The 25,993-nt window shown below is 35.3% G+C and overlaps 2 protein-coding genes across 2 annotated transcripts; both read right to left on the reverse strand.

Annotated features, from left to right (window-relative positions):
- Nucleotides 1-2,273: 2,273 nt before the first annotated feature.
- LOC116111305 (tryptophan synthase alpha chain-like) lies at nucleotides 2,274-4,607 on the reverse strand. Its single transcript, XM_031397505.1, has 5 exons — nucleotides 4,569-4,607; nucleotides 3,224-3,301; nucleotides 3,006-3,083; nucleotides 2,622-2,681; nucleotides 2,274-2,531 (listed from the first exon to the last, which is right to left on the reverse strand). Exons 1-5 carry the CDS (start codon nucleotides 4,605-4,607, stop codon nucleotides 2,397-2,399), a joined length of 390 nt encoding a protein of 129 aa, XP_031253365.1. The 3' UTR covers nucleotides 2,274-2,396.
- Nucleotides 4,608-4,845: 238 nt separating this feature from the next.
- Nucleotides 4,846-8,073, reverse strand: LOC116111408 (cyclic dof factor 2-like). Its single transcript, XM_031397599.1, has 2 exons — nucleotides 7,671-8,073; nucleotides 4,846-6,619 (listed from the first exon to the last, which is right to left on the reverse strand). Exons 1-2 carry the CDS (start codon nucleotides 7,851-7,853, stop codon nucleotides 5,531-5,533), a joined length of 1,272 nt encoding a protein of 423 aa, XP_031253459.1. The 5' UTR covers nucleotides 7,854-8,073; the 3' UTR covers nucleotides 4,846-5,530.
- Between the last annotated feature and the right edge of the window lie 17,920 nt (nucleotides 8,074-25,993).

Below are 25,993 nucleotides of genomic sequence, written 5' to 3' on the forward strand. Positions count from 1 at the left end.
CGCTTCGCAAGCATACCTTTCCTGCGTTCCTCGCGTGTTTTCCGCAAGGTGCGGACCTCCGAAAATTATGTTCACACTGCTGTACCCGCTGCGATCACAACGCTTTTTCTTTCGCTCCCCTTGGTTTTCTTTTGGGGAGTCATCAATGTATTCCTTGAAGTGCCCCTTCTTGATGAGCTCTTCGATAGCCTGCTTTAGAGCTCGGCATTCATCAGTGTGATGCCTGTTATCCCGATGGTAATGGCAGTATTTTTTGTTGTTTCTGGCCGTAGCAAGGGTTTTCATGGGTTCGGGCTCACCGAGCACGCTGGCCTCCTCGGATTTGTCGAGGATTGCAGATATAGACATGTTCAGCGGAGTGTATTGAGTCCTGTCGCGGTCGCGACGAGGAACAGGAGCATAGGACTTTTTCTGTACGTAGCGGGGTTTCTTCCCTTTTCGCTGATCGTCAATGTCTCATTTGCGATCAGCTCTCCTATTATCTCCCCAACCAAACATACTGCTGGAAGTGCCGTGATCGCGACGGCGGAGTGCCGCCAATGAATTCTCTATTCGGAGATACTTTTCTGCCAGGTTGTAGAATCTGGTGAGGGAAATATCGTCCTCAGCCTGCAGTTCTTTCCAGGTCGGATTGCGGGCGAACTCCAGCTATTATAAGTGTTTGGATGGACTCTTCTGGAGCGCGGGCCATTTGTAGCTGTGGGACCAGGGGGTCAAAGATTCTCCTGATGAAAGGTAGACACTAAATCAGGCCCTCCTTCTAGCGCCAAACTGTTGATGCGTGATTTAGCAACGTTGATTGGACAAGGAACGCACGTGAATATGGATTATCAATACGAAATAAATGCTATAAGAGCTTTTAAAGTGGTTCGGATGCTAAGGTAGCAAGTCCTACGTCCACTGATTTGTATTGATATTGATAGTGTGGGTCAGGTCGCAACAGCGGACTGACTTACAAAAGATTTAGAAAAAAGTAAATGTGTTGTTTACAAGAGAGAGAGTTTTTATGTAAAATTGTCGAATTCCCTTAATGAAGGGGTCTTCCTCTTCTTATACCCAGTTGAATGTGCGTAATCATCACTAAATCCTTGGGTTGGTGTGATTGTCAGGACCTAATCTGATTTTACGTCCCATTACCCATTTTCCAAGCCGATTTCACGCGATTTGGAGCAGGTTAGCGGACACGTGGGAGCACCAGGGCGTTTGGCAAGCCTGACGTGCGCTTACCGTTCTAACGGAAGCAGGCCACGTTTCTTCACGCAACTCCACGTCAGCCTTTTGATTTCTTAGTCATAACAATTATAAACCAAAACGGAGTTATTCTCAATTAGAGATTTTATCAATGGACATTTCCGATAAGCATTTTCAATGGCTTTAGTGGACTCAGATATATAAATGAAAGGAAAATAAACAGAGCAAATAAAAATAAATTAAATCTAACACACCCAAACAACCCATGCCCTATGCCTTCGTATTTCTTGTTGAGTTCAATTTTGGAGTCCATCCATGAAATTGAAGAGCAAATCATCCTCACTCATGTCCACCAGACGTTTCGTATTATTAGAATCCGAGTTTTCCAAGAGAATTTCATAAAAACCATCACCTGTACAAATTTCAGAATAGTCCAAAACTTCCCTAAAAGTTTCGAAAAGAGGAAGAGGAATCTGGATACATGAGAAGGGATTGAAAAGAAAAGGATTGACCTTTTGATCTAAGAGAATGAGCCATCGGTGAGATGATCCAATGCGACGCCGCTTGCCAAAGTTCTCAGCCACACTATTTTTTTTGTACGTAAAACTCATTCTTATCGACACAAAAGAAACGGCAACCGTCTATATCTGCACCTTCTTCTGGTTTTGAAGGGAGTATGAGCCAAGGAGCCAAGCTATACTGGGATGATATAATATGTTGTTTCACGATGGGATGCCAATAAGAACAGACGGTGCTTAAACGGAGTAAATCAAGGTGAGTCAACCGCTGTAGGATTAAAAGCAAAATATCATCTGGAAGTTGAGACCAATCTGGTGATGATGATAATGTTTTTGAAGTTAATGGCAAAAGTTGCTGCACTTAGTAGTCAACATTTCGAGTTTTGGTAGTTCTCCGATTCCTTCAAGAACTAAAATCTTTTAAGAAGTTGGGACAATTTCCAGAGGTAATGAAAGAGACAAACTGAAATCACCAAGGTGCAGTGCGGGAAACTTAAGCAGTTGCACTAATTCTCAAGTTCCTCGTAGGTAACATTTTATGGGTAAGTAAATAAAATCATTTGCTCAGAGAAACGAAATTTAATATGTCATACACTAGACAATACAAATTACTTTATTCCATTCGAAATGTATATTGGAAGTTCAAAACAAGAGCCAAAATCTTAATTTGATGCCATAAAATTGTCCTCATGGCAGTGCAGATTTTAAGGATTTTGTGAAATTTTCAAGCTCTTTCAATCCTTCCTCTGGAGATTTCGCTTCACCCAGTAGCTTCACCATTGCACTCCCAACGATCACGCCGTCAGCTCCCCACGCCGCCACCTGGAGCAACATTTCATATTTGAGTAACACATACATGGAGGCATTAACAAGCAATTATATAAGCATGAAGGTTTATGCTTCGACACTTACTTGTTTCACATGCTCGGGCTTCGATATGCCGAAGCCAACTGCTACTGGTATAGTTGATGCCTATGATAGAGAAGTAAAACAAGTATATAACTTAAGCAATAAGCTGATTACAGGAGGCAAATTTTTGCTTGGAAAATGAAAATCATTTTTAAATCATTAAGCACCCTGATTCAAACGAACATAATGTCCTTGGACCCATGAAACATGTGACCAATCACAAAGAAGAGAGCTTTTTGTGAGAATTCAAAATGTAGTTCTGGTTTTGATGAGAGTGACAGCATATATACATTAATGGAACAGGGTAGACAATCAATCGACTATTTGGAATGCTAGACATGGCTGTGATACAACAACCAACAAGAGAACGCATTTACAGAAACAAACCTCTTTGATTTCTTGGATAAGATTTTGAACTCTGTCACTGACAGATGCTCGTGCCCCCGTAACTCCAACTGAGCTTACCTATCATTCCAGCAAAATATAAAAAGGATGTTAAAATATTATCACAAGTTTATCTTTCCTGGAAACAAAATTCAACATGGATCAGTGGAAATTAAAAGAACACGATAAAGAAATTGAACTTCAGAAAGAAAAGATCTTACAAGATAGATAAATCCCTCTGATACTTCAACAATGGATTTCATTCTATCTCTTGGAGTAGTGGGAGTTGTAAGTAGAACCTAACGACAGCATCAGAGAAAATAGAAATGATGCATTGCACATTTATGATGAATAGCGTAAAGCATGGTTTAGCCTAGAATACAAGGTTTAGAAGAATTAACATGGCGTCACATATACCNTTTTGATTTATTTGTTACTGTTGACTATAATTTCAGTCTAATGTTATCTGACATGAAATTATAATTGTCCATCATCATACAATGAATGCTGGTCAGATCGAATTCGAATGAGAATCTTAAAGAGAAAAGAAAGCCACCAATTGCAGTGAATGTGAATGTGAATTTGATACTTGCCAGTGAGTCACTATGATGTATCGTGGCTATCCCCCAAATTTATTCTTTCTTCTTTAAAGGATAAAAATAGATGTATATTTTATATTCTTATCTTATCTTTTGAGTTTCATTAAACTAGCCAGATCAAATAATAATGTTTTATTATTAATCTTCAATTACATAGCCGTAGTTAATTTAATTTTACGTAAAAGTTCTTTCCACATAGTTGTAGCTTATAGTGATGTTTAAATAACGATGCTCTGATTGGAGAACAGAATATTGCATTTAAAAAAAAAAAAAGAAAAAGTAGAGAAAAGGAAACAAAGAAAATGTGGCCAAGTTTGCAGTTATGGCGATTAAATTCACATGCATTGGGCCCCAGAACAACAAAACTTTCGCGGAAAATGTGGCCTTCTAATGCTGATATAACAACTACACAAGTGCCTGAATGTTTCACTCTGGTTGATAAATCTGAAACAATTAAATGAACAGAATTTTAAGATATTGATTGACCAAAGTAAAATAAAGGTCTGCAACTTTGACCACATGGGTAGTTGGTAGAAGTTATCTAGAATGTGTTCAAAATTGCTTTGGATTAAGAAAATGTTTCTGAATAGAAGGTTTTTTTTTTTTTTTTTTTGGGCCAAAAATACTTAAAAGCACTCTTTAGGAAAATACAAGTGTTTGTCAACACTGTAAAAAATATATACAATATGTTTTTGGCAACTGAGTTAAGTTTTCAACTGTATAAAAACACTTTTTAATGTATCATAAGATCTGTATCTTCCTAAAAGAAAAAGTATAAGAAGAAAGAGAAAAAGGAAGGGAAAAAAAGAAAGAAAAAGTAAACCTTATTCTAGTCTTTGAGCCTTTTAGTGAGTTGTTTGGATTCTTTGGGATTGAAAGGGAAAGATGCTAGACTTTTTGTGACATAAATCCAAGTTTATCGGCTAAAATGAGGCCCTACATTAACTTTTCTTTTATTTGAATCTACCTTCCCTCTATCTCCGATCTTTTTCCTTTTCAAAACCATTTTGATCATTTTGCCCTCCCATCTAAATCTATTTCCATCCAACCCTTTGCTGCACTGCATCATCCAAAGTTATTGTGCGAGGGCCAACTTCAAAAAACCAAAAAAAACAAAAAAAGTTTCGCTCTATTTCTAATTTTCCTATAGCTGGAGAATCTGGCAAGTGCTAGTTCGATACTTGGACAAAGAATCCTAGCGATGAACAATCATCTGCTTAAGGTAGAGTGCTTGAGATCGAGAATAAGCAAAATTTAAATCCATATTATTTATTGGAAGCTCCAGGGAAAAAGTAGTGAAAAGTGGCTGATTAAGGTTCACAAGTTTATGTTACAATATTTGGAAGTTGTTTCATCCAAGAATCTCTCTTGTTTCTAGCTATATATCTCACGATCTCTCATATATAGATATGTACAGTACATAAAGATACTTGCTCAACAAACCATCTAAAGTCTGGGCAAAAACCATCTGGTTCATTATGCTCCACAGGCGACCAAAGCAGCTATATGAGCTTGTGAAAGATTGCTCCAAAGGTAAACATATATATATGCATACATGAGGATACTTCCCTTGTTTTCCTCTGTGTTGGGATTTGGATTGCTTCCCCAACAGATTCTTGCATTGAGGTTGGTTACTCAATTGTGATCATAAAACATGAAGGGAGAAAAGGTGGCTCCAATTTGTTACCAGTTGCACACAAGAGGTAGTAAGTTTATTGTACTAAATTTCAGCTCTGCTCATTATGTGCTCTCATGGAAATTGAATGACCGTGACAAGGCTGCAGGGTTGGCCTGCAACACGGCTGATGTGCCAGGACTAATGAAATTTCTGTCATCACCCTTTGATTGAAAGCCCTTAAATAGACCTTCCCCAGAGTTGGTCTTGTCGCTCTTAATCCCAAGTGCTGCCCATATTGAACTCTTTGCAGCTTAACTGAGATCATCAATCCGCAAAGTCTTTGGGACTAAAACAGATCTTTCTGGATTGTTGGTACCTTTTGAGGGTTCTTTTTCTGAAGAGTTGCCTGGATTAATTATGTTTCCATCCCTTGAATGTTTCCCCAAGGTTAGACTAGCAGGAGTAGAGTGTGGGGCATATTGACTAAGAGAAGAAGATGATGGGGAGACACAAGGCATATTCCAATTTTCTGGCACTATACGGCTCCAATAAGATGTTTCTGGGTAGAATGAGACGGGAAAGCTTGACGGGTACAAAGTAGGAGGAGGCATTGGAGAGTTCCATGGATAAGGCCAAGGAGGCCCTGGAAAGTAAGGTAATTGAGGGGTAAAACATTGATAATTCTTAGTCCTTGCTTCTTGTGAACCAAAATTTCCTCCTTTTTCCGATGAATGTGAAGCTGTTGTCGAAGATCCACTTGACCGATCCTCCCCATTATCTCTTCCTCCATGAGATACATGAATTCTTTGTTCAGGTCTATTATTAAACCCATTTTGAACACAATTCTGTCTCTTATCTGAAATGCTCAATACGGAAGCCACAGATTCACAGAGTGGAGAATCTGATCCAAAGTTAAGGACAGTACCATTTCCGAAAGAGGGGTTATGAACTCCATTTGCGACATTGGCCTGAACCGTACGGAGAGCTTCTGATATCATAATTTGCCGATAATATGAAGTTGAAGAGCTTTTGTTCTTGCGGCGACCAGCACCTACGGGCACATTCCTCATGGTTCCTCCAGCAGTCCAGTATCTCTGACAGTTTTTGCAGAAATGCCGGGGCTGGTTGACGTTGTAATTGTTGTAGTAACAGAATTTGGTATCCATGCTGTTACATCGAGGACATGGAAGTATCTTGTCCGGCTTTCTCAATGGTTTTCCCTGTGAAGTACTTGTCTCACTTTGTTCTTCATTCTTTGAGCTTTTCAGCGACGAAGTTTCTCTGTCAACAGAGGGAGTTTTGGGGTTATCGCTAATGACTGATGATGTGGGTGGATCTTTGAACTTTTCAGAAGATCCATCTTCCAGTTTATCCTCAGTCACTTCTTTTTCTGACTGTTCCTAAAATTTCGATGAGCAATAGTTCCAATCAGATAAATTATTATCTATATCATAATTCATAAGTAACAACGAAGCATCGAGATTATGTAAAGCCTCGAATAAGGAGTAAATATGGAAAAATGATTGTCGTGAACGAAAATTCTACTTCATGCTGATGCATAAGTCTAATCGTCGATTCCAGTCTGTTGTACAGTTTTGTTGTTCAAAGTTATGCTAAGAAATAAGGTTGATTTATTGATGACTTCATGTTATAACTGAAATGAGACGAGTAGAGGAACCGAATTCAGGCCCAGTTTACTAGAAACAGAGAATTCCCAGAATTTTACATAATATACTCTAATTCATATTGCGGAAAATTATAATTTATTTTAGAAATCCAACACTACAAACGAATTATTTTATTAAATCAACCCTTCAAATGAACATGGAGAGACCGTGCAACTAAACGGTAAATTAAGAGGTGATAAGAAGAAGAAGAAGATATTAGGTAAATTGAAGATTTGTTATAGTACGGAAAACAAACAAAAACCTTTGTTGAGTTCGTCAGAAGCTTTGATCTGACAGTTTTTTTGTTTCAGATGTTAATTTTTTTTCACAACTTAGATTTCAAAGGAGCTTATTTCTGATAACTAGCTGATCCAAAACTTTTGACGCAATAATAACGAATAAATTCCTTTAAAGAGATATCTGAAAGCTACTGTGCTGCAAAGCAGCTACGAAACATTTATAAGCGACGAAATCTTAAAACCAAAACCCTGAAAATTATTCCAAAGGGCTAAAATTAAAACAGAAAGGTAGTGGTTGTGGACAAACATAATATTTATATAAACAAATTACAGGCGAAAAAAAAAAGGGAAAATATGAGCGGTTGAAAACTAAACTGAAGTCCATGTTCCCTCGTGAAATCTTGAGAAACTAAAATTAACCCATCAACAATACGGAAGCTCTGAAAAATGGGGTGTCGTTCAACTCGGAAAATAAGAACATGAGATGCTCACAGAATTAACAGAACTCAATGTATTATAAACAGTTACACAGATAATATTCATACCTCATCATCGGGTTGTAGTTCCATATTAGAGGTGTCTTCATGTAAAGAAGTTTCAAGGTTGCGATCACAAGAGTCCTCAAAATCATCAGCAGCAGAAGAAAAGTGATGATCATAATTACACTTTACTGACAATGAAATCGTTTTACCAAACAGCTTTATAGCAGAGTCTTTAACTTCTGACATTCTCGTACTCCTTACAAATACAAAAGCTACGCAATTTGTTTCACTTTACAGTACTTAATGTTTGTGTTACCTGTGTGGTGTTGTAGTTACTTAGAATTAGAATGTCTGGTTTTTTGGTTCGAGCAGACGAGGAAGATGAGAGAGGAAGTATGGTGAAAATGAAGGAGGGGTTTAAAAGATATGGGGAATGACACATCAGCAAAGGTTAAAAAATTGTGAGCCACAAGTTCTTGTGGCCTTTGAGATTTTTCATGCTGTCTTGATTCCCCCATTTTGCTAGAAAAAGATAGTGCTATTTTGTCACTCCATTTTTCCATTTTTTTTCTTTTGCCATGTCACCTTCCTTCCTTCCCTTGCCTTACATTCATAATTCCATTCTTCCAATTCATTTCTTTTCTCGAATTGTATCCTAACATTCATAATTCAATTCTTCCAATTAATTGTTTTTTAATTTAAATATCAAAATTCATTAATATTTAAAAACTTTCATTTAGTTATAAATCATCTAAATAATTCAATTAATTAACACTATTGAGCATAAGAAAGTTGATAAATATAACATTCAATCCACTATTAAAATATTTTGGATTTTTTTCTTATCTATCTCAAATAATAGATAAGACTTCGTCTTTCTTTTTCAATGATGAAGTGAGTAAGAGATGAAAAGATTACAATAAATAAATAAAAATAGTAAGTGCATTGAATAAAAAAGAACTGGTTTTTATTTGTAGTCTGATAGGAGAAAACTCAAATTCTTGGTCTGTTTTTGTGGTGCTCTCCTCTGTTCACAACCTATTAAATGTGAAGCCACTTGCCACATAAGCACGTGGCAATAGACCCACCTGGCTCCCTTATACAGCTAGCATGGATTTAATACTTTGTTTCCTGCCACATCAGCACCATATTCTTAACTGGCCCACCTGCAAAAAGCGAAGTGAAAAGCTCAGTCGGACAATATATCCTTCGCCTTAGCATCTCCAACAAATAGCATCACGCCACGTACTACTACTACAGCATCTACCTGTTTATTGAATGCTAAAACTCTAAAAAGAATCTTCTTCTAGTGGCTGTCCTGCACCCATATAATTCTTGGTAACTGACACGGTTCAGTTGCTTATAGAAGATAAGACGGGACCATACTTTTTCTCTTGCCCAACAAGTCCTCTCCGATTTTTTCGAGTGTCGCTTGATTTTTCCATCAAAACCTTCTTTTTTCTACTATTTGCCAAACCCACCTTAGTCTTTTTACCTTCTTTTTTTACACATTTTATGTAAATTTAAGAGTTAATAACATTTATCCCCTTGGGGGCGTTTGGATTATATGATATTTTATTATAGGTGTATATTATATTAATGGAAAGAAAAATTATCTTGAAGATTACTTAGAATGTTTAGAAAATGTGTTTGATTTGTTCCAATAAATTAGTGAATAATATGTTTGATTGGGAGGATAAATGGGTAGGTATGTTATATAAATTATTAAGTTATCCTCCTTTTTAAATATTAATATAATTGTATTTTTTATTATTATTTTTTGAATCATTCTTTTAACCCTCTACATTTAAAATTTTACTAAAACACCTCAGTCATATAAAACTTTAATTTGTAGCAAAATCACCTCCACCCACCCCAAGCCACTGTCGACAGCCAGCCACAACCGTTGGCCGTCGTCAACAGTTGACAGAATGACGCACAATTGGCTATATACGGCCGACCATGTGCCGACAAAGCCAGAAATGGCCATAGATCACAAATCCATGATCGAAAAACGGCTAGATCTATGGCCATTTCATAGCCAAAGAAGTGGCCGTGAAAAAGCCAGAGCTTTGGCCGTGCCATTTCACGGCCAGATATATGGTCGTGAATCTTTGGCTATAAAACAACCATAGAAACGCTAGATCTGGTGGTTTCCAGCCATGAATCTGTGATCCATGGTTGGAAAAGGCCTTACCAGTGCACGACCGGCAAGATCTCGCCAGTCGTGCACTATTACGACGACTGATGCTGGCGGTCAACAGTGGTGAGTCACAACTAATGGTGGTGAGTCACAGCCGACGGTGGTCTTGGGTGGCTGGGGATATTTCATTAACTCTTAAACTTTTTTTGTGGTTGGGGTGTTTTAGCTAATTTCTCAAATGTAGAGGGGCTAGATAATTATTATTTGCTAGACATTTGAGGATAATTATGTCTGAAATGGTTTTTAATTAAGGCAAAATGGGTAGAAAAATCATATTACCCTGATAATGTTTTAATAACACCCCCTAACAAGGTAATAAGATTACCTCCCATATTATTAATAGTAAATACTATTTGTAATAAAAGATTACCGTAATATTTGGTTACTTGCAAACCGAACACCAGAATCTTACAAAATAAACAAAGATTACCCTCGTTATCATATATACCCCCGATCCAAACGGCCCCCTTGATGTATGATATATTAACAAAAATTCACTTGAGATTTCCAAAATAACGTAAATTCTTTTGCCGTTAAGTTTTAGATGTTAAAATAAACGATAGGATGATAATTTGGTAATATTTACTAACTTATAACATATAAATTATAATGGGTCACTAATAGCTCATTAATGATGAGGGGACTTCTATTATTTCCTAAATCTCAGGGGAATTTTTTATGTTATATAATACCTAAGTTAATCAATGTCATTCACTTTAAAATTTAATCAGTTGTATGATTACTGGATTTAACGATTTTGATAATCCGCCAATTTTATTTTTTTATTTTTTTATAACATGCAACGTCCAGATAGTAATATCAAACACCCCTTGCACAATTTTCTTTTTGAGAAAAATGGTTATGCGGTATTTTATAGGTTTAGTGTTTTAAAATGCACATGAAACTTTTTATTGGATTGAAACATTTCAACACAAACAAATTGAAGACTTGCATGAAAAGAAGAAAGAGAATGAATTTATTATTTATATTTATTCATATTCAACTTCATCTATTGTTATTTCTCAAACTCTCTTCAATTTCATCTATTAGTCAATTTATTATTTATATTTATTCATTATTCAATTCCATCTATTATTCAATTTATTATTTATATTTATTCATTATTCAATTTCATCCATTTTAGTTATTTATTATTTTATCATAACGGATTCCCCAAATTATGGATTCGGAGGATCATCATTCTCGAATGAGTATTATGTTTCAATTCCTCCATCAACCCAAGAAATGGAAGAATTCGATCTATTTTCACCATTTTCAGATGTAGCAATTCAAAATCTAAACACAGTTGGGACTGTGTCCAGCCAAACATAGGCGAGCTGCGACACCATTGCAAGACCGATGAAGAGGCCCGTGTCTGGGGTATGGTAATTTTTCACTAAATCAAAACGGCCAAAGTCAAATGGGTTGGGGGAAGAGATGTATGGGGCATGCAATTTTTTTCATACTACGATCGGTGCTGAGAATAAGACTTCTACGATGAGGTGGCACCTGGAAGGAAAAGCACCCTAATTAACGCAGCATGGTTCAACTTCAAGCGGAATTGATAAGCAAATACAAACTCAACTTAATTTTAATCCACAATCCTCAACTCTCTCAAACTGGCAATACAATTCACTCATTGTACGAGAGGAAGTAACAAAATACATAGCTGATACAGACTCTCCAATTTCTTTCTAGAAAATTTATTTTTTGTTGAGATGATTAGAAAAGCTTTTTGTCCACAATATAAGCATGTTAGTAGAGGTATAAGTAGAAGAGACATAACAAAACTTTATACTAAAATAAGTGATAAACTTAAAAAAGAATTTGAATATTTTTAGAATATATCTATTGCACTTACTTCCAACATATGGGTTGCTAGATTAAAAACATATTTTTTTAGTGTCACAATACATTACCTAGATCATAGTAGGGATTGACAACAAAAATTGATAGGTTTTAAGCCATTATATGCTAAACATAGTGCTAACACTGTTTATTATACAATTATTGAAGTTTTGTAAGATTATTTATTATCTGAAAGAGTTGTGGTGCTAACGCTTGATAATGTAACTGCTAACACTGCATCAATTTTCTTATTTCAAAAGAAATTGGATTCGCTTGGTGAAGGCAAATTTTTTCACCACAGATGTGCTTGCCACATCATCAATTTGATTGTTAAAGCAGGTTTAGAAACTATACATGCGAGGATTGATAGGGTGCGCGTGGGTATCGGATTCATTGTCGGTAGCAATACAAGATGGAATAAGTATGTCAAATATTGTTGCCAAGAGGAGCTATTGGTTCAACCAAAGAAGCTATGTTGTGACATGCCTGTCCGTTATAACTCCATGTACTTGATGTTGCAAAAAGCTATGCCAACCGCAAGACAAATTATAGATTTCATCAACCGAAAGAACTATTCGGACGAAGTCGTCAATGACTCTAATTGGACGGTTTGCATTATTTTTCATACATTTCTTAAAGTTTTTTACAATTCTACTAATGCATTAAGTGATATTTATTATCAAACTACTAATTTAGCGTTAGATATTTGACTTCAAATTTATAAAACCTTTGCTAAACATAGATATAATCTAGACTTAAGTACAATTGTTTTAGAAATGGAAGCAAAATAACGGAAATATTGGTTAGATGTTCTATTCTTATATGGATTAGGTCTTATTGTAGATTATAGGTTTAGATTAAACGTATTTAATTGTATAGTTACTGAGATAGGCTAGCATTTAGAATATGACTACAATTCTTATTTGATAGAATTTAACAGAAAATTGGAAAGTATTTTTTCTTTCTATCAGAATAGGTATAATGGAACACCTATCCGAGACGACCAGCAGGAAACTGATGAAGACATTCATCAATAGGGATTGAGCATCTGGACGTATATGGAACTTAGTACCTGTGGTGGTGGATGTAGCAGCTCTAGTGCGTACAGACATGGACCAAATAAGCTACAATGATATCTGCAAATGGCCATGTCCTACATGACCAAGAAGGAGAAACGCAAGATGCATGTGTTTCAATGGTGGAACCACAATGCAAGTCGATTCCCCATTGTAACCCAAATGACACATGACATTTTATGTGTGCCAGTTTCCACAATTGCATCCGAGTCAGCATTCTCAATTAGCGGCTGCATTACTGAAGATAAAAGATGCTTTTTAACCAATGAGATGGTTGAAGTCATTACATGTTTACGGGATTGGATTCATGCAGATAGAAGACTATAGTACCACCCCGAAGATTAGCAACTACTCAACCTCTTCAAAAACATAAATTTTGACGATGTAAATTAATAATTGAATGAAAACAAATTTATTTAATTGTTTAAGTTTAAATTAAATTTGCATATTGCGAACACTATGGTAAAATTAAATTTTCTCTTTCAATTAAAACCATATAAATTTATAACCATCCATTTATATTTATTTAATTGTTTTAGTTCAAATTAAATTTTCACATTGTGAAGCTAAAATTAAATTTTCACATTGTGAAGCTAAAATTAAATTATCTCTTTAAATTAAAACCATTCATTTATATTTATTTACTAATTAATTACAAATTTACAAATCACTCCCTGATAAATTACGTAAATCCCCTTACATAAATATCCATTTAGCCCCTATGGGCCCATGATCTGTCCTAGGATCGATCCAGGCTCTAATAAAACTCATGGGCCCAAGATCGGTCCTTGAGGATTTGGGCTCGATTTGGGACCAGGCCTTGAGGCCCAGGCCTGAGACCACCTGGGCCCAGGCTTACCCACCTTTAATATTGGTGATGGAATTTTTGATGACCAAGAACAAATGGTTCAACAATCGGAGTTGAAACGAGAAAGTTATGCCATTTCGAGTATGAGTTGCAAATCCTAGAACATGCTTGAACCTAGAGCATGCTTCAGTATTTTGATCATAACTTGAGCTGTAGACCTCAGATTTGGACAATTCTTGAACCATTAGAAAAATAACTCAAAGGGCTACAATTCTTATACTTATAAAATTGCACTATTCAGACGTCATAATTCTAAATTTTCCACATCTTTGGTCGCCTCAGAAAATAAAATCTTTGCCATGGTGAACATGTTTCGAGGTAAGAGGGAAGTAACAAAATTGTGTGCTCATCGCAACAAAAAAATAATTCGCCATGGCAAAGATCCTGGAGTCTAAATTCTATGCAATTTGTGTAAAGTATTATCTGAGTTTCATTATCCTAACTTGAATAGGATTGTCCTAACCACACTCTTAAAACCCTAGCACTATAAATAGATGTCTTTATATATTTTTAAAGGAGGAGGGAGAGAAGGGAGAGAGAAGGCTGGCCACAATTTTGGAAGATCAAAGCAATCATTCGTGAAGCTTTGAATCACCAATTAGAGAAGCTTTCTTTTATCTTTTCTTGAATTTATGTCTATTATTTTTACAATGTTTGTTTCTTTCATGACAATTATGAATTGAATAATGTTTTCTAGGGCTAAGAAGTAGCTCAATTTATGACTATGTGTTGATGAATTGTTGTTGATTTTTGTTAAGCATATCTTTTCTAAGTTTTATTATGGTTCTTAATGCTTCAATTCTTTTAGACATGAGAGTTGAATGATTTAATGGACTAGGTTGAGATCGAGAGATGAAATCTAGTTAGTCTAATGTAATAAAACCATAGATTGAGTGAACGCTACAGATAGACCGCGATTTGTGTGATTGTGGTAAATTCCATAGAGCTTAATGATCGCTTAAGACCTAAATTCAATTTAGAGATATCTTGGGTTGGTAATAAAGGGTTAATCCGGTAATTGTTTGAGAGAAAGTTATTGGAATTCTAGGGAATTTGGTCTTTAGAAAAGGCTTAACGAAGTTAGCATGATTTATTAATATATAAGATTAAATTGGTGTGAAATCTGTGCCCTAGGTTTAGTCATATTGTATAACAACTAGTGTTTTATTTTGTTTCTTTAGTTTTTAATCTATTTTAAAATGTTAGTTTTTATTAATTCATTCCTTAAAGTTTTGGTTAATCAAATAGTAATATGATAGTTTATTTTGGTACTTGGTAGCTAGTAATTCTCTAGGGTTCGACATCTGTTTACTCATTCTTTATTACTTGCACGATTTCTGACGCTTGCGAAACCCTTGTCAGGAAGAAGATGATAATTTAATGAATCGTACCTAGCTAGGTGGTTGAATTGCACCTTGCCAGGTGCAAATAAATCAGAATAGTAAATGGTGGAGGTTAGAGGTAGAGCCAGCGGTGGAAGAAAAAAAAATTATTAAGTCAAATAGTAAAAGGTATTTTCACGTTTACAGTGAATGTACTATGTCAATTAACGGATTTTACTAACAGATCTTAACGGTGGGTGGGAAAGTGTCATTTTGAAAGTTTTTGGGTGGGAAACTGTCTTTAGGCTAAACCTTAGGTGGGAAAATGTCCTTTACTCTTTAAAATATTTGAGACATTAAGGTGAATTTGGGATGTTGTAACTTCTCTATAATCATTTATTTTTAAGGTAATAATAAAAAAATGTCTGAGAAACAAATTTCAAACTGATTATGGACTAATCTATTTTTACTATAATTTATTTTGTTGAAAGATTTAAAAAGAAGATATTTCTAAGTTTTAGGATTCAAATAAGCTTTTAGATAAATTAATTACCAAAATCCTCCATGATTAAATATAAATTATATATATATTTTTTACAAAATACTTTTAAAATTAGATTAATATAATGATAAAAAATATTAAAAATAAATACAAAAACTTGCCAAAAGAGTAGTTAGCTAACCGTTGTAGGCATTGGCTATCCATGTACCATTGCTAACAAACTATCGACGACGAGTGAAATGACACCATCGACACCATTAGGATTACTTGCCAGTGATCTAAGTGATGGTGTTAGTTATGGGTTTGGGATAGAAAACTGTGAGTCATCGGAAAAACATCCAACATGCAAACTCTGTGAAAAACTCAAACCTAAACCCCAGGATCTGCTGAAACAAGTTTTGAGAATGATCACTACCTTCCCGGTGAAGTTTCGACTCCAGTGGACCTTCCTAAGGTATGATCGAAGCCTCTTGGACGTAACAAGTGGGTGCGGAAGAACTTTCAAAACTCTTTCCGGAACTTGTATGTATGATTCCTTCATTGATTTGTGTTTGAAACAACTTTCAGAACACACAATCTGAAAAGAGAATGTTCAACTGACTTTTTGAGAGAATTTTTTGGATCAACAACTTGATCTTGAAAATTTGATTCTATATCTTGCATGTAATAGTGACTTTGGCCTCTTTTCATAGTTAGTGGAATTTCATGGGGAAATGTACTGAGCTACACCAAGTAACTACTTACTTAAACTTGGCTTGATTGCTACAATACAACGCTTGAATCTCTTACTCGAGCTCGCTATCTATATTGAAACAAAGCCTAACTCGCACTGGAGTTCAAGCTTACCATAAGCGAACTCAAAGTCGAGATCGCTTTTGCCCAATTCCATCAGTGGGCAATAACAATTAAGTCCACAACTTTACATGACATTCATGCAAGTGTTCCTCCACTAATTATACCAGCTCATAGTTGAGCTCAAGCTCGAGATCATCGCTCTTGCCAAAATTTCACCATTACCTTAGACTTCACATGACGATCATGTAAGTCTTTCCTCTACAAATGTATTAAACTATTTAACGCATTTGATGCAAGTCTTCAAACGCCTTCTATAACTTATTCTAATTTAATTTTCCAAACTATTCTAAATAGTTCAAATTAAACTAGAATAATAGTACACATATATTGTCCAAGATAACTGTTATCGGCTACCTAGTGGACCCATATAGAAATGTTTAATAACAGGTTTCAACATATTCAGTTCCTTACCCCTTTATCTCATAAACTCAAGAATCAAATGCACTAACGTTGTCTAACTCCACTAAAGGGACAATGTTGCACTCTTGAATCAAACACTCTGTTTATCATAAACTTCAATAATTTAATCCGATTAAATTATTTCCTTAAAGCCATTCCATTTAGTGATAGCTACATATATACTCCCATAAGACACCAATAATTGGAACTAGATCGCTATACTGGTATACGTTTCCAATTACATCTTATCCTTATGACCAATTTTAGTCCCACTAAATGATAAATGTTTAATGATCACTTCATTAAAAGCTTGGCCAAATCTCATCATTCACGACCTAATAAAACCCACAAGACAGTATCCCTTAAACCTTTTGGAGTTATGAATTCCATATCTATGGAACAGTGTTGTTAGGTCCATAGAACTACAATCCCAATCAGCCAGGGTATTGACCTATTAAACAACAAAGTCTCGCCTTCTACTCCAATCAAAGACTGCAGTCGATAAATCAAAGGTACACTTCCCACTTAGGATAAAGGTACATATGCCTAGGTGCTAAGATGTGAAGTTTATGTTTTTTGTTATGGTAGTTACATAGAAATTATAAACTTCACTTGGTTTTGTCTAATGCATATATAATGCACAAGTGTTTATGCCCTGAATTCCATATTTCAGTGATTCGAGATTCATCACCTCCATGGAGATAGACAACACACCAACCTTATGGAAACAAAGTGCCCAGTTCATGTTTCTTGGTTGTGAACATAATTTCAAGCTACGATGAAATCTAGTATCTCCCATATATGACTACTTCACAAAAACGAGCATTTCATCTAATTCGGTAGCTCAGGATTCTTTAACCATTGATCTATACATACATATGCACATGTAAAATAAAAGGAGTTATATGATGGTAAAATATAATAATTTTATTTATTTAACAATTGTTTACAATCTCTCAGAAAAACACTGTACTCTTAGGGCATAACCCCAACAGTTAGTGGTTTGTCTAGAAAACACATTGGTATGTGGAAGTGAGATGAAAAGTTTTGTTGAAATGTTTCAGGCTAAATGCAGTGTAACGCTGCCATATTTTCTCAAAGGTGTCGGTATTGTCACCTCACTAGTCGTTGGGGTTTTGTCAAAGACTCCATTGACCGGCTATTGTAATTTTTAAATTTTACGCTTTTTATTTAAGAAATTAAATTTTCATATATTTTACTAATAAAACAAAGTTATTTTAAAATATCTATTTGGGTCTTTTTGCATTGGTCTCAATTCCTAAAATAACAGTGAATTTAAAATTAAATAAAACAAACAAATCTTACATTATTTCTAAAGTTGACCCATAAGTGATTTATGGGACAAGCTATATCAATCCAAAACTAAGCCTAAATATCTTGTCTTTCGGTACTTTTAAGTTGTCTCCAACTAATTAATCTTAAATAGTATTTTTCTTAAATAATGATAGTTGTCTTCAAGGCAACCTCTTTGAAGTTTCACTAGAATTGGATTGCGCCAATACACTATTTTGACAGGATTTCACCTTTAGATTTATAGGATTTCACCTGTAAAGTGTTTGAATAAAAGTGTGAGAAAGATTGTCTCTTCAACTAGGCTTGAACACACAATAAGAACAATACTCTCAAATGTTTTCAAATGGGTACAATAAAGTGATGATTTGATTTGGATTTTTAGCTCAAGGGATTATGTGAGAATGTTTTTTTATAAGACTTTGAATCTCTGATATTCTCTTTGTCTTTCTTTGCAATAAAAAGTTCTATTTGTTGCTTCACTTCTCCCCTTGAAGGTAAAGAGTCGTTGTTGCATTTAATGCAGTCTTGAAAAGTCTGTAGACATAGAGGAACGAACGCTCCACTATCGCGAACATTCGTTCCTAGCACCAATAGTCATTTCGTACAACTTTAGGGCTTCAGGTATGATCGTTCCACCATCGCTAGCGGGCGTGCCATCATCACGAATGATCATTCCACCACAGGGAATGATGAACCCATTGGCTCCTTAAAAATCCATAAGAATTTCATAAGCATGCACGACTTCCTAGAATGTTGACGTTCAACCAAGAATGATCTTATCATTCCACTTTAGATACTTGAACTTCAGCTTGATCTTTAAGGCTTGTCTTCCAAGATTTGTTAAAGGTGCGAGATGTTTGAATTTTGAGTACTTTGACTTTTGACTTGGATGGAATGGGCATGTTGCTTGGTCATGCTAGTGTAAGCGACTTGACTCCATTTTTTGCAGAAGCATGCATAATCACATGGAACGTTGTCATGATGAGAGGAACGTCCATCTAAGCAAATTTGTGATACAAGGAGCGGTCATTCCTTTGTCTTGCATGGTCGTACCAAATAGGAAAACTACATTTTTTTTTTGTTATGACTTCTTGTCATACCTTAGCACGTTTGTTAGATAACTAATCAACTCTTTGGTTAGTTTTGGCACATGAAAACACATGATAGCTCCACAATCTCCTCCTTTTTTATTGATGAAAAAATTATACAAAATTTGAGATTCATATGAAAGTATAAAACCATACACAATATGCCAAAAACAAAAATTGAAAAGTTCCCCCTTAGAATATGCATCTCCCAAAACAAGATGAGGACAATTGCTTCCCCTTACATAGAGCATATCCATTCTTGTTTTTCAAATAAGAGTGTAACACTCACTTTGAAGATCAAAAGAAGAAATTCAACACTTCAACATCTTTCATCAACACTTCAATACCCACCTTTTTAAATATGTCTTATTACTTTATTTCCTTTGTTGTTTTTGTCTTTGCATGATTTATTGTGGGTGTCGTGGTTGAGTACTCAAGTTGTGTGGCTACTGAATGGTCTTAAACATGCTTGGCAACCTCGTCATTGTCACTCAGGCTGTATCTCTCCACCTTACATATTGCTATTGTTGGATATGTTCTCAAGTGTGTTGGACTATTTCAATTGTTATTGATTTTATTGTCGTTTGAGATCATTTGATGCTAAGTTGGGGAGAATGTTTGTAGTTGTTAGTCATTGAGGACAATGACATTTGAAGTTGGGTAGAAGTGTTGATTTGATTCTGTGTTGAGTTGATGAATGTGTGCTGATTGATTATGGGTTGAGTTGTTGTGCTTAAATTTTTGTGGAAAATATGTTGAAATCCTACTCTTGTAGGTCCAAAAGTGGAAAAAGTGAGCTATTTTTTAAATTTTCATGAATTCATGCACAATCATTTTGCAAACAATTAAGGTCCAAGTTGAAAGGTTTTGTGACATTTGTGAAGGTAGTTTGTTGCAACACAATTTTAAACATTGAATTATTGTTTTTGTTATGTGTTAGGTTTGTCCATAATTATGGTTAGACACTGATTTGTATGAATGTCATGTGTTTTAGTGTTTATGCTAGTCTCCCACATACTTTTCATGCCTATTAAGCAAATTTTCATTTATTATCTTGTGTGATTAAAAATGTTAATCTTTGTCTTTGAAAGTGCTTAACTATTGGTTGGTGATTTTGTTTTGATTTGAAGCCTAATTGACTTGAGCAAATAAACCCGAAGGGTGTTCTAAACCTAATCCCCTAAAGCTATGTAGCTTGTGGGTGGTTGGCCCAAAGCTCGCTACATGGGTTCTCTAGAAAGCTTACTAAGTCATTCCATAGATCATGAGCTTTATATATATAAAAAAAAAGTTTTGACTTGTAGCCTAGTTGGTTCGGTTAAGTAAGTCCGAGGGGTGTTCTACACTTAATGCCCTATAGCTGTCAGGTTTGGGAGTCATTAACCTAAAGCCTGCTACATGGACCTTCTAGAAAGCTTAAAAAGTTAAGACAAGATAAAGGAAAAATGAGAAAACAAGTGATGAATGAAAAATGATGAAAATGAAAATTGATTAACAATCTTGTATGGAAAATGAGTTGTATGTTGCATGCACATAAGTTGGGGAGTCTTGCACTGCATTCTTACATTATGACAGGAGCATGGGATGCGTGTTTGAGAAGCATAAATGGAGATAGACAAATATTGACAGAAATTTTAGTTCTTTATTTAGGATTGTGTTGTTGACTTGATATGTTCAAATTCTTTACTTTATCATTTCATGAATGCCTTAGCTGTTGATGAATATGGTTATGTATGGTTTTATGAGAATGATAAAAGAGTTGCTTTGACTTTACTCGAGGACGAGCAAAGAGTAAGTTGGGGAGTGTGTTAGAGTCATGAAATGAATCTACTAAGGTAATTAAAATGCCCCATTTGTGCTTGAAAATGAAATTATATGGAGACAAATATGAGAAATTATGAATTTATGCATGGAAATCATATTCTGAGTTTGTCTTACTAATTTTGCATGCTTGAATTAAAATTTTGGATTGAGTAAGTTGATACTAGAGTGTGATTTATTATCTAGGGTTGATTTTATCTCTTTTGTGTTGTTCAGGGGTCAAATTAATATGAATAATTAGGGTTTATTTTGTCATTTTTGTTTTGTGTAGGGATTGAACGAAAATTTGTCGCATTGACTATAAAAATAAATCCAAAGGTCTCAAAACCGAGGCCGCCTCTCACCAACCATAGCTGACCACTCATCTCCACTTTCCGACGAGCTTCTTCACCTTCCCTCATTGCTGGTCTTCATCATTCTTCACTTCTTGTCGTCAGCTACGCTTCATATTCCCTCCACCAGAGATGTTTGGACTTCCATGGCATTCCTTCATTTTTTTCAATGTCTCTTAGACTTCTTGGTGACTGATCAACTTCCTCTTGTGCCGATCATTCCCTTCCTAGCTTTGCCTGAGCTCTCCCACACCGATTCCATTGAGATTTGGCGCGAAACTCTTCATATTCTGTCAACGAATTTTCACGTTTTTGGTGTGTTTTTACTTACTTTCTGGTGACTTTTCACCTTCCCAACTATCGATTTGTTTTCCCTAACACCTAGTCTACCTTCTAGTAGTTTCATCATTTCGCTACAAGCCATCAGGAACCACTACTGGAAGCCGCCACCACTATGACTGTTCATCTTCCTTAGCCTCTTTTGGTCTTCCTTGTCCACAAACCACCTTCTCCAGCTGTCAGTGACTCATTTTCCACCATGACCAGCAACCGTCTAGCTTTTCTAGACGTCATCGACACCTCTATGAGTGGTTGAGCTCCCGGTCGCCTGTCACGGTGAAGTCTAGACCAAGATCGATGGCCACAGTTCTTCATATCAGCTCTTGACTGGTTGGATTGAGCCCAGAGGAATTGGAAAATTAGTTAAGTTTCTTGTATTCAGATTATATTTACTTTCATTTCAGTTTGTTCGCGATGCTTTTATATTATTCTGATGATTAATGTGTTGAATTGATAATGTCCATGGAGAACGTTTGTTGATATAAAACTTTTTGCACAATTGAATGTTGGTTTGAGATTATTGAATGTTTATTATTGCTTTCAATTGCTTCAATTCTGATTGCAATCAAGTGATATTTGCATTTACTAGTATTTTTGCTAGGAATGCATTTGTTGTGTAATTGGTTGATTGGATAATACAAAGTTGATGGGTTGTATTTGTTAGCGTTGTACCAACTAGTGGTATTTAATTATTAGAGCTTTTGGTTAATCGATGATCATCTTTAACCAATCGATCTATAACTAAGACGACATGGAGACATGATAGATTATACCTAGATTGTTAGGAGATGTTTTTATTGATTTTCTGAGCCTTGTAGGTTTAGGAAATTGGAAAGTGAAGAGAGGAATTGTGGGAGTTAGTATTGGGTCGAACCAAATCCGTAAGGCCAACGTCTTTAATATTAGTGTTTTAGTTAGCATTCTTAATTTCTTGCAATTAGTTAATTTTCTTAGTTTTTCATCAATCAAATTACTCAATTTACTTGAATACACTTTAGGTTGATAGTCATTGCTCCATGTGGATTCGACCCTGCTTATCGCTAACTACAGTATTTATGATTAATTTTGTAATCGTAATGACCGACTCGGCACTTTTCTTCCTTACAAGTTATGACATATTGAAGATGTCAATAACGAATCATTCAACCACACATTTTATGTAAGCACCTCCACCATTGAGAAGACATTACAAAAGTTACACAACATAGTCAAATGGTGGCTGTACTTCATACCAATCTAATCCTAATGAAAAGTATTAAGGACTTTGCCAAAATTTTACAAAATTAGACTATATTAGTCGAAATCGTGCATCTAATATTACTCCAAAACCTTTCGCATCAAAAGCTCAAGTTTGATCAACGTCCATTGATTTACTAAAACAGTATCTACATTAGGCTTTAATCTTTTGATTTGCTCCAAAATGTTTTCGCGTCAACAACTGAAGTCTAAACAACATTCATGAATTTGCTTCACATAATTTCCACATTAAGCTGTGATATATTGATTACCTTTAGAAAGAATATCGAGTTAGGAGGATCAAGTTTGGATATTATCTCTATCAATCTAATACACTCTAGAAAATTTTCATATAATGATTTTCAATCTAGAAAACATCTTCAACTTCTAATTTATACTCTAAACATTTCCATATCCTATGATTTAGCCTAGACGTTATCTTCAAACAACTTATGTATTAGAAGAAGACAACATATTTACCTACTAATTTACTCTAGAAAGCTTTTGCATTAGTAGATTCAATATGGACAGAATCTATACTTATGAACTTATTGTTGAAAACATCTTCTACCATTGATTTACTCATTGAAACTTATACATCAAAAGGAGTTTAGAGTTGAGTAATATCTTCATTCAAGACAACTCTTTATCTCTATAAAATTTATTCTTGACCAACAAAATCCAAGAAGTACTCTTCACCACTATGGGTATTACAAGCTTTTCAAGATGCTATTTTTAGATCCATAAATTGCAAGTTACCAAAGCTTATGCAAATCAATTCATAACAAGAAAAGGCAAGACTTAACGAGCATATTATTACGTCATCTCTTATTAGTGAAGCGAAGCCTAACTCATGTTACCAAAAACCCCTTTGAAAATATCAAAAAAAGAAAGAAAGAAAGAAAGACATCCAAAAATATTATATATATATATATAATCTTAAGAAAAAAATTCAATGATACATAAACTCCTTTATAGAAGTATCTAAAAGTTTTAAAAAAATGCTAGGGTAGTTAAGATACAAAATATCTCATAGTGCAAATGAAATTAACCCTAAATTAGGGATTTTTTTAGTAAACCCTCACACGATTGAGGAATTAATAGAAAACACCCGCTGGTTTGGGAAATTGGACCCTAGCCCCCATTCCGTTAAATTTAATTGTAATTTTGGTAGACTTGTTATTTTCATTTTGAAGTAAAGGTACTTTTGACTTTTCACCCTCCCAAACCAAACCCTAGGTTTTATTTTTTCTCCTTTTCCCCCATATTCTATTTTCTTCTTCCTTTTTCTTCCCTTCTTTCTTTCTCTCTTTCCCACCTACCCTTTTTCTTCCTCTTACCTTATCATAGCCGACAAAGACACAACAAGCTTCCCTATAGCCAGTTTAGGCCTCTTCCAAGTGCATAGGCCCGACCTGCCTTTAACAGTGGCAAGATAACCTAATATGAGCTCTCTCTATAACACCTCAATCCATAGCCGACCCAACACTGTCAAGATGTTGTTCGATTTGGCAACCTAGGTGGCCCGATTCTGAAGCCCATTCTCTCACGGTTTTGTTTTCTGGCCCAAGAACCTTTGCTTAAGCCCAAAATGCGTATTGACATTTGAGGGCTTCCTGGTATTTAACCAGCCCAGGCCCTTCCTTCCTAAGCAATGTGGGGTGTCCTAATCTCCCTCCCTCATGGTCCAACATCCTTGTTGCGATCTTTTTTGGGCTAGGCGAGACTTCTTGACTATCCGCATACTATTGGTTGGGATTGGCTTTGATACCAATTATAACACCTCGGCTCATAGTCGGCCTAACACTTTCAAGATATTATTCGCTTTGGTAGCTTGGTGATAGGCTGTTCGTAAGTGTATGAAAATGCGCAAGTAATAAAGCTCGAGTAAACGAGTGTCGAATCCCAAGAGAACTATCTACCAAGTACCAAAGTAGTATATTTTATTGATATTTGATGAAACAAAATTTTAAGAATGAATTTAATGAAAAAGAAAACAAACTAAAAACAAAACAAAAGCAGAATTTTATTAATACTTTGGCAAAAAGATCAATATGACTAAACCTAGGGCACAGATTTCACACCAATTTAATCCTATGCATTGACAATTATTGCTAACCTAATTAAGCTTATTCTAAAGGCCAAACTCCATAATATTCCACTAACTTTCTCTCGAACAATTAGCAAATTAACCTTGAAGCAACAACCCAAAATATCTCTAAGTTGAATTTAGAAGCTAAGAGATCATTAAGTTCTATGGAATTTACCAGAGCCTTATAGATCGCGGTAACCTATCTCTAGCGTTCGCTCAATCTATGGTTTTATTACCTTAGACTAATCAGGTTTCATCTATCGATCTCAACCCAACCCATGATATCATTCAACTCTTGGATCCATAAGAATTGAAAGCATTACACATAATAATAAAACTTAGAATTAATGCTTAATTAAAAATCAACAACAATAACGTCAACACATATTCATAAATTGGGCTACATCTTTAGCCCTAGAAAAGAGATTTAGTTCATAATTGTAATAATAAAAACAACCATTGTATTCAATAACATGAGTTCAAGATAGAAAAATAGAAAAACTTCTCTAATTGGCGAACGAGAACTACAAGAATTCCGATCTCCAAAATAGTAGCCGTCCTTTCTCCTTCTCTAATCTCCCTTAAAAACTAATTAAAGACCCTTATTTATAGTGCTAGGGTTTGGAGGTTAATTAGGAAATAATTAAATGCCTTAAACCATTCAGATTCGGACTCGGAGAATACTATAACCCAAACAAGCTCGTGATCCATCGCTGTGGTGATCAGAAATTATCGCTACAGTGATCATTCTTTCTGTCCCACAAGTCTTTAATATTCAGAATTTGGAAAAGTTATCAACATAAACTTTATATCTCTCTTAATAAGCTTTCCAACGCCATAAGAATCATCAAATTCTAATTTCTACAGCTCAAGTTATGATCGAAACATCAAAGCATGCTCATCTTAAAGGATTTCAAGATGTTACGTTGTATCTTTGACGCGTCACAACTTTCTCGTTTCAACTCCGATTCTTGCACTGTTTGTTCCTACTCATCACGAATTCCATTGACATCATTCCTTTTCCTTCAAATATCAGTTTTAACCTGAAAATACTCAAAATACACCCGTGATCCCCGTAAAAGGTATTTATG

The sequence above is a fragment of the Pistacia vera genome, unplaced genomic scaffold (genome assembly GCF_008641045.1).
Source record: "Pistacia vera cultivar Batoury unplaced genomic scaffold, PisVer_v2 Contig119, whole genome shotgun sequence".
NCBI classification, from domain to species: Eukaryota; Viridiplantae; Streptophyta; class Magnoliopsida; order Sapindales; family Anacardiaceae; genus Pistacia; species Pistacia vera.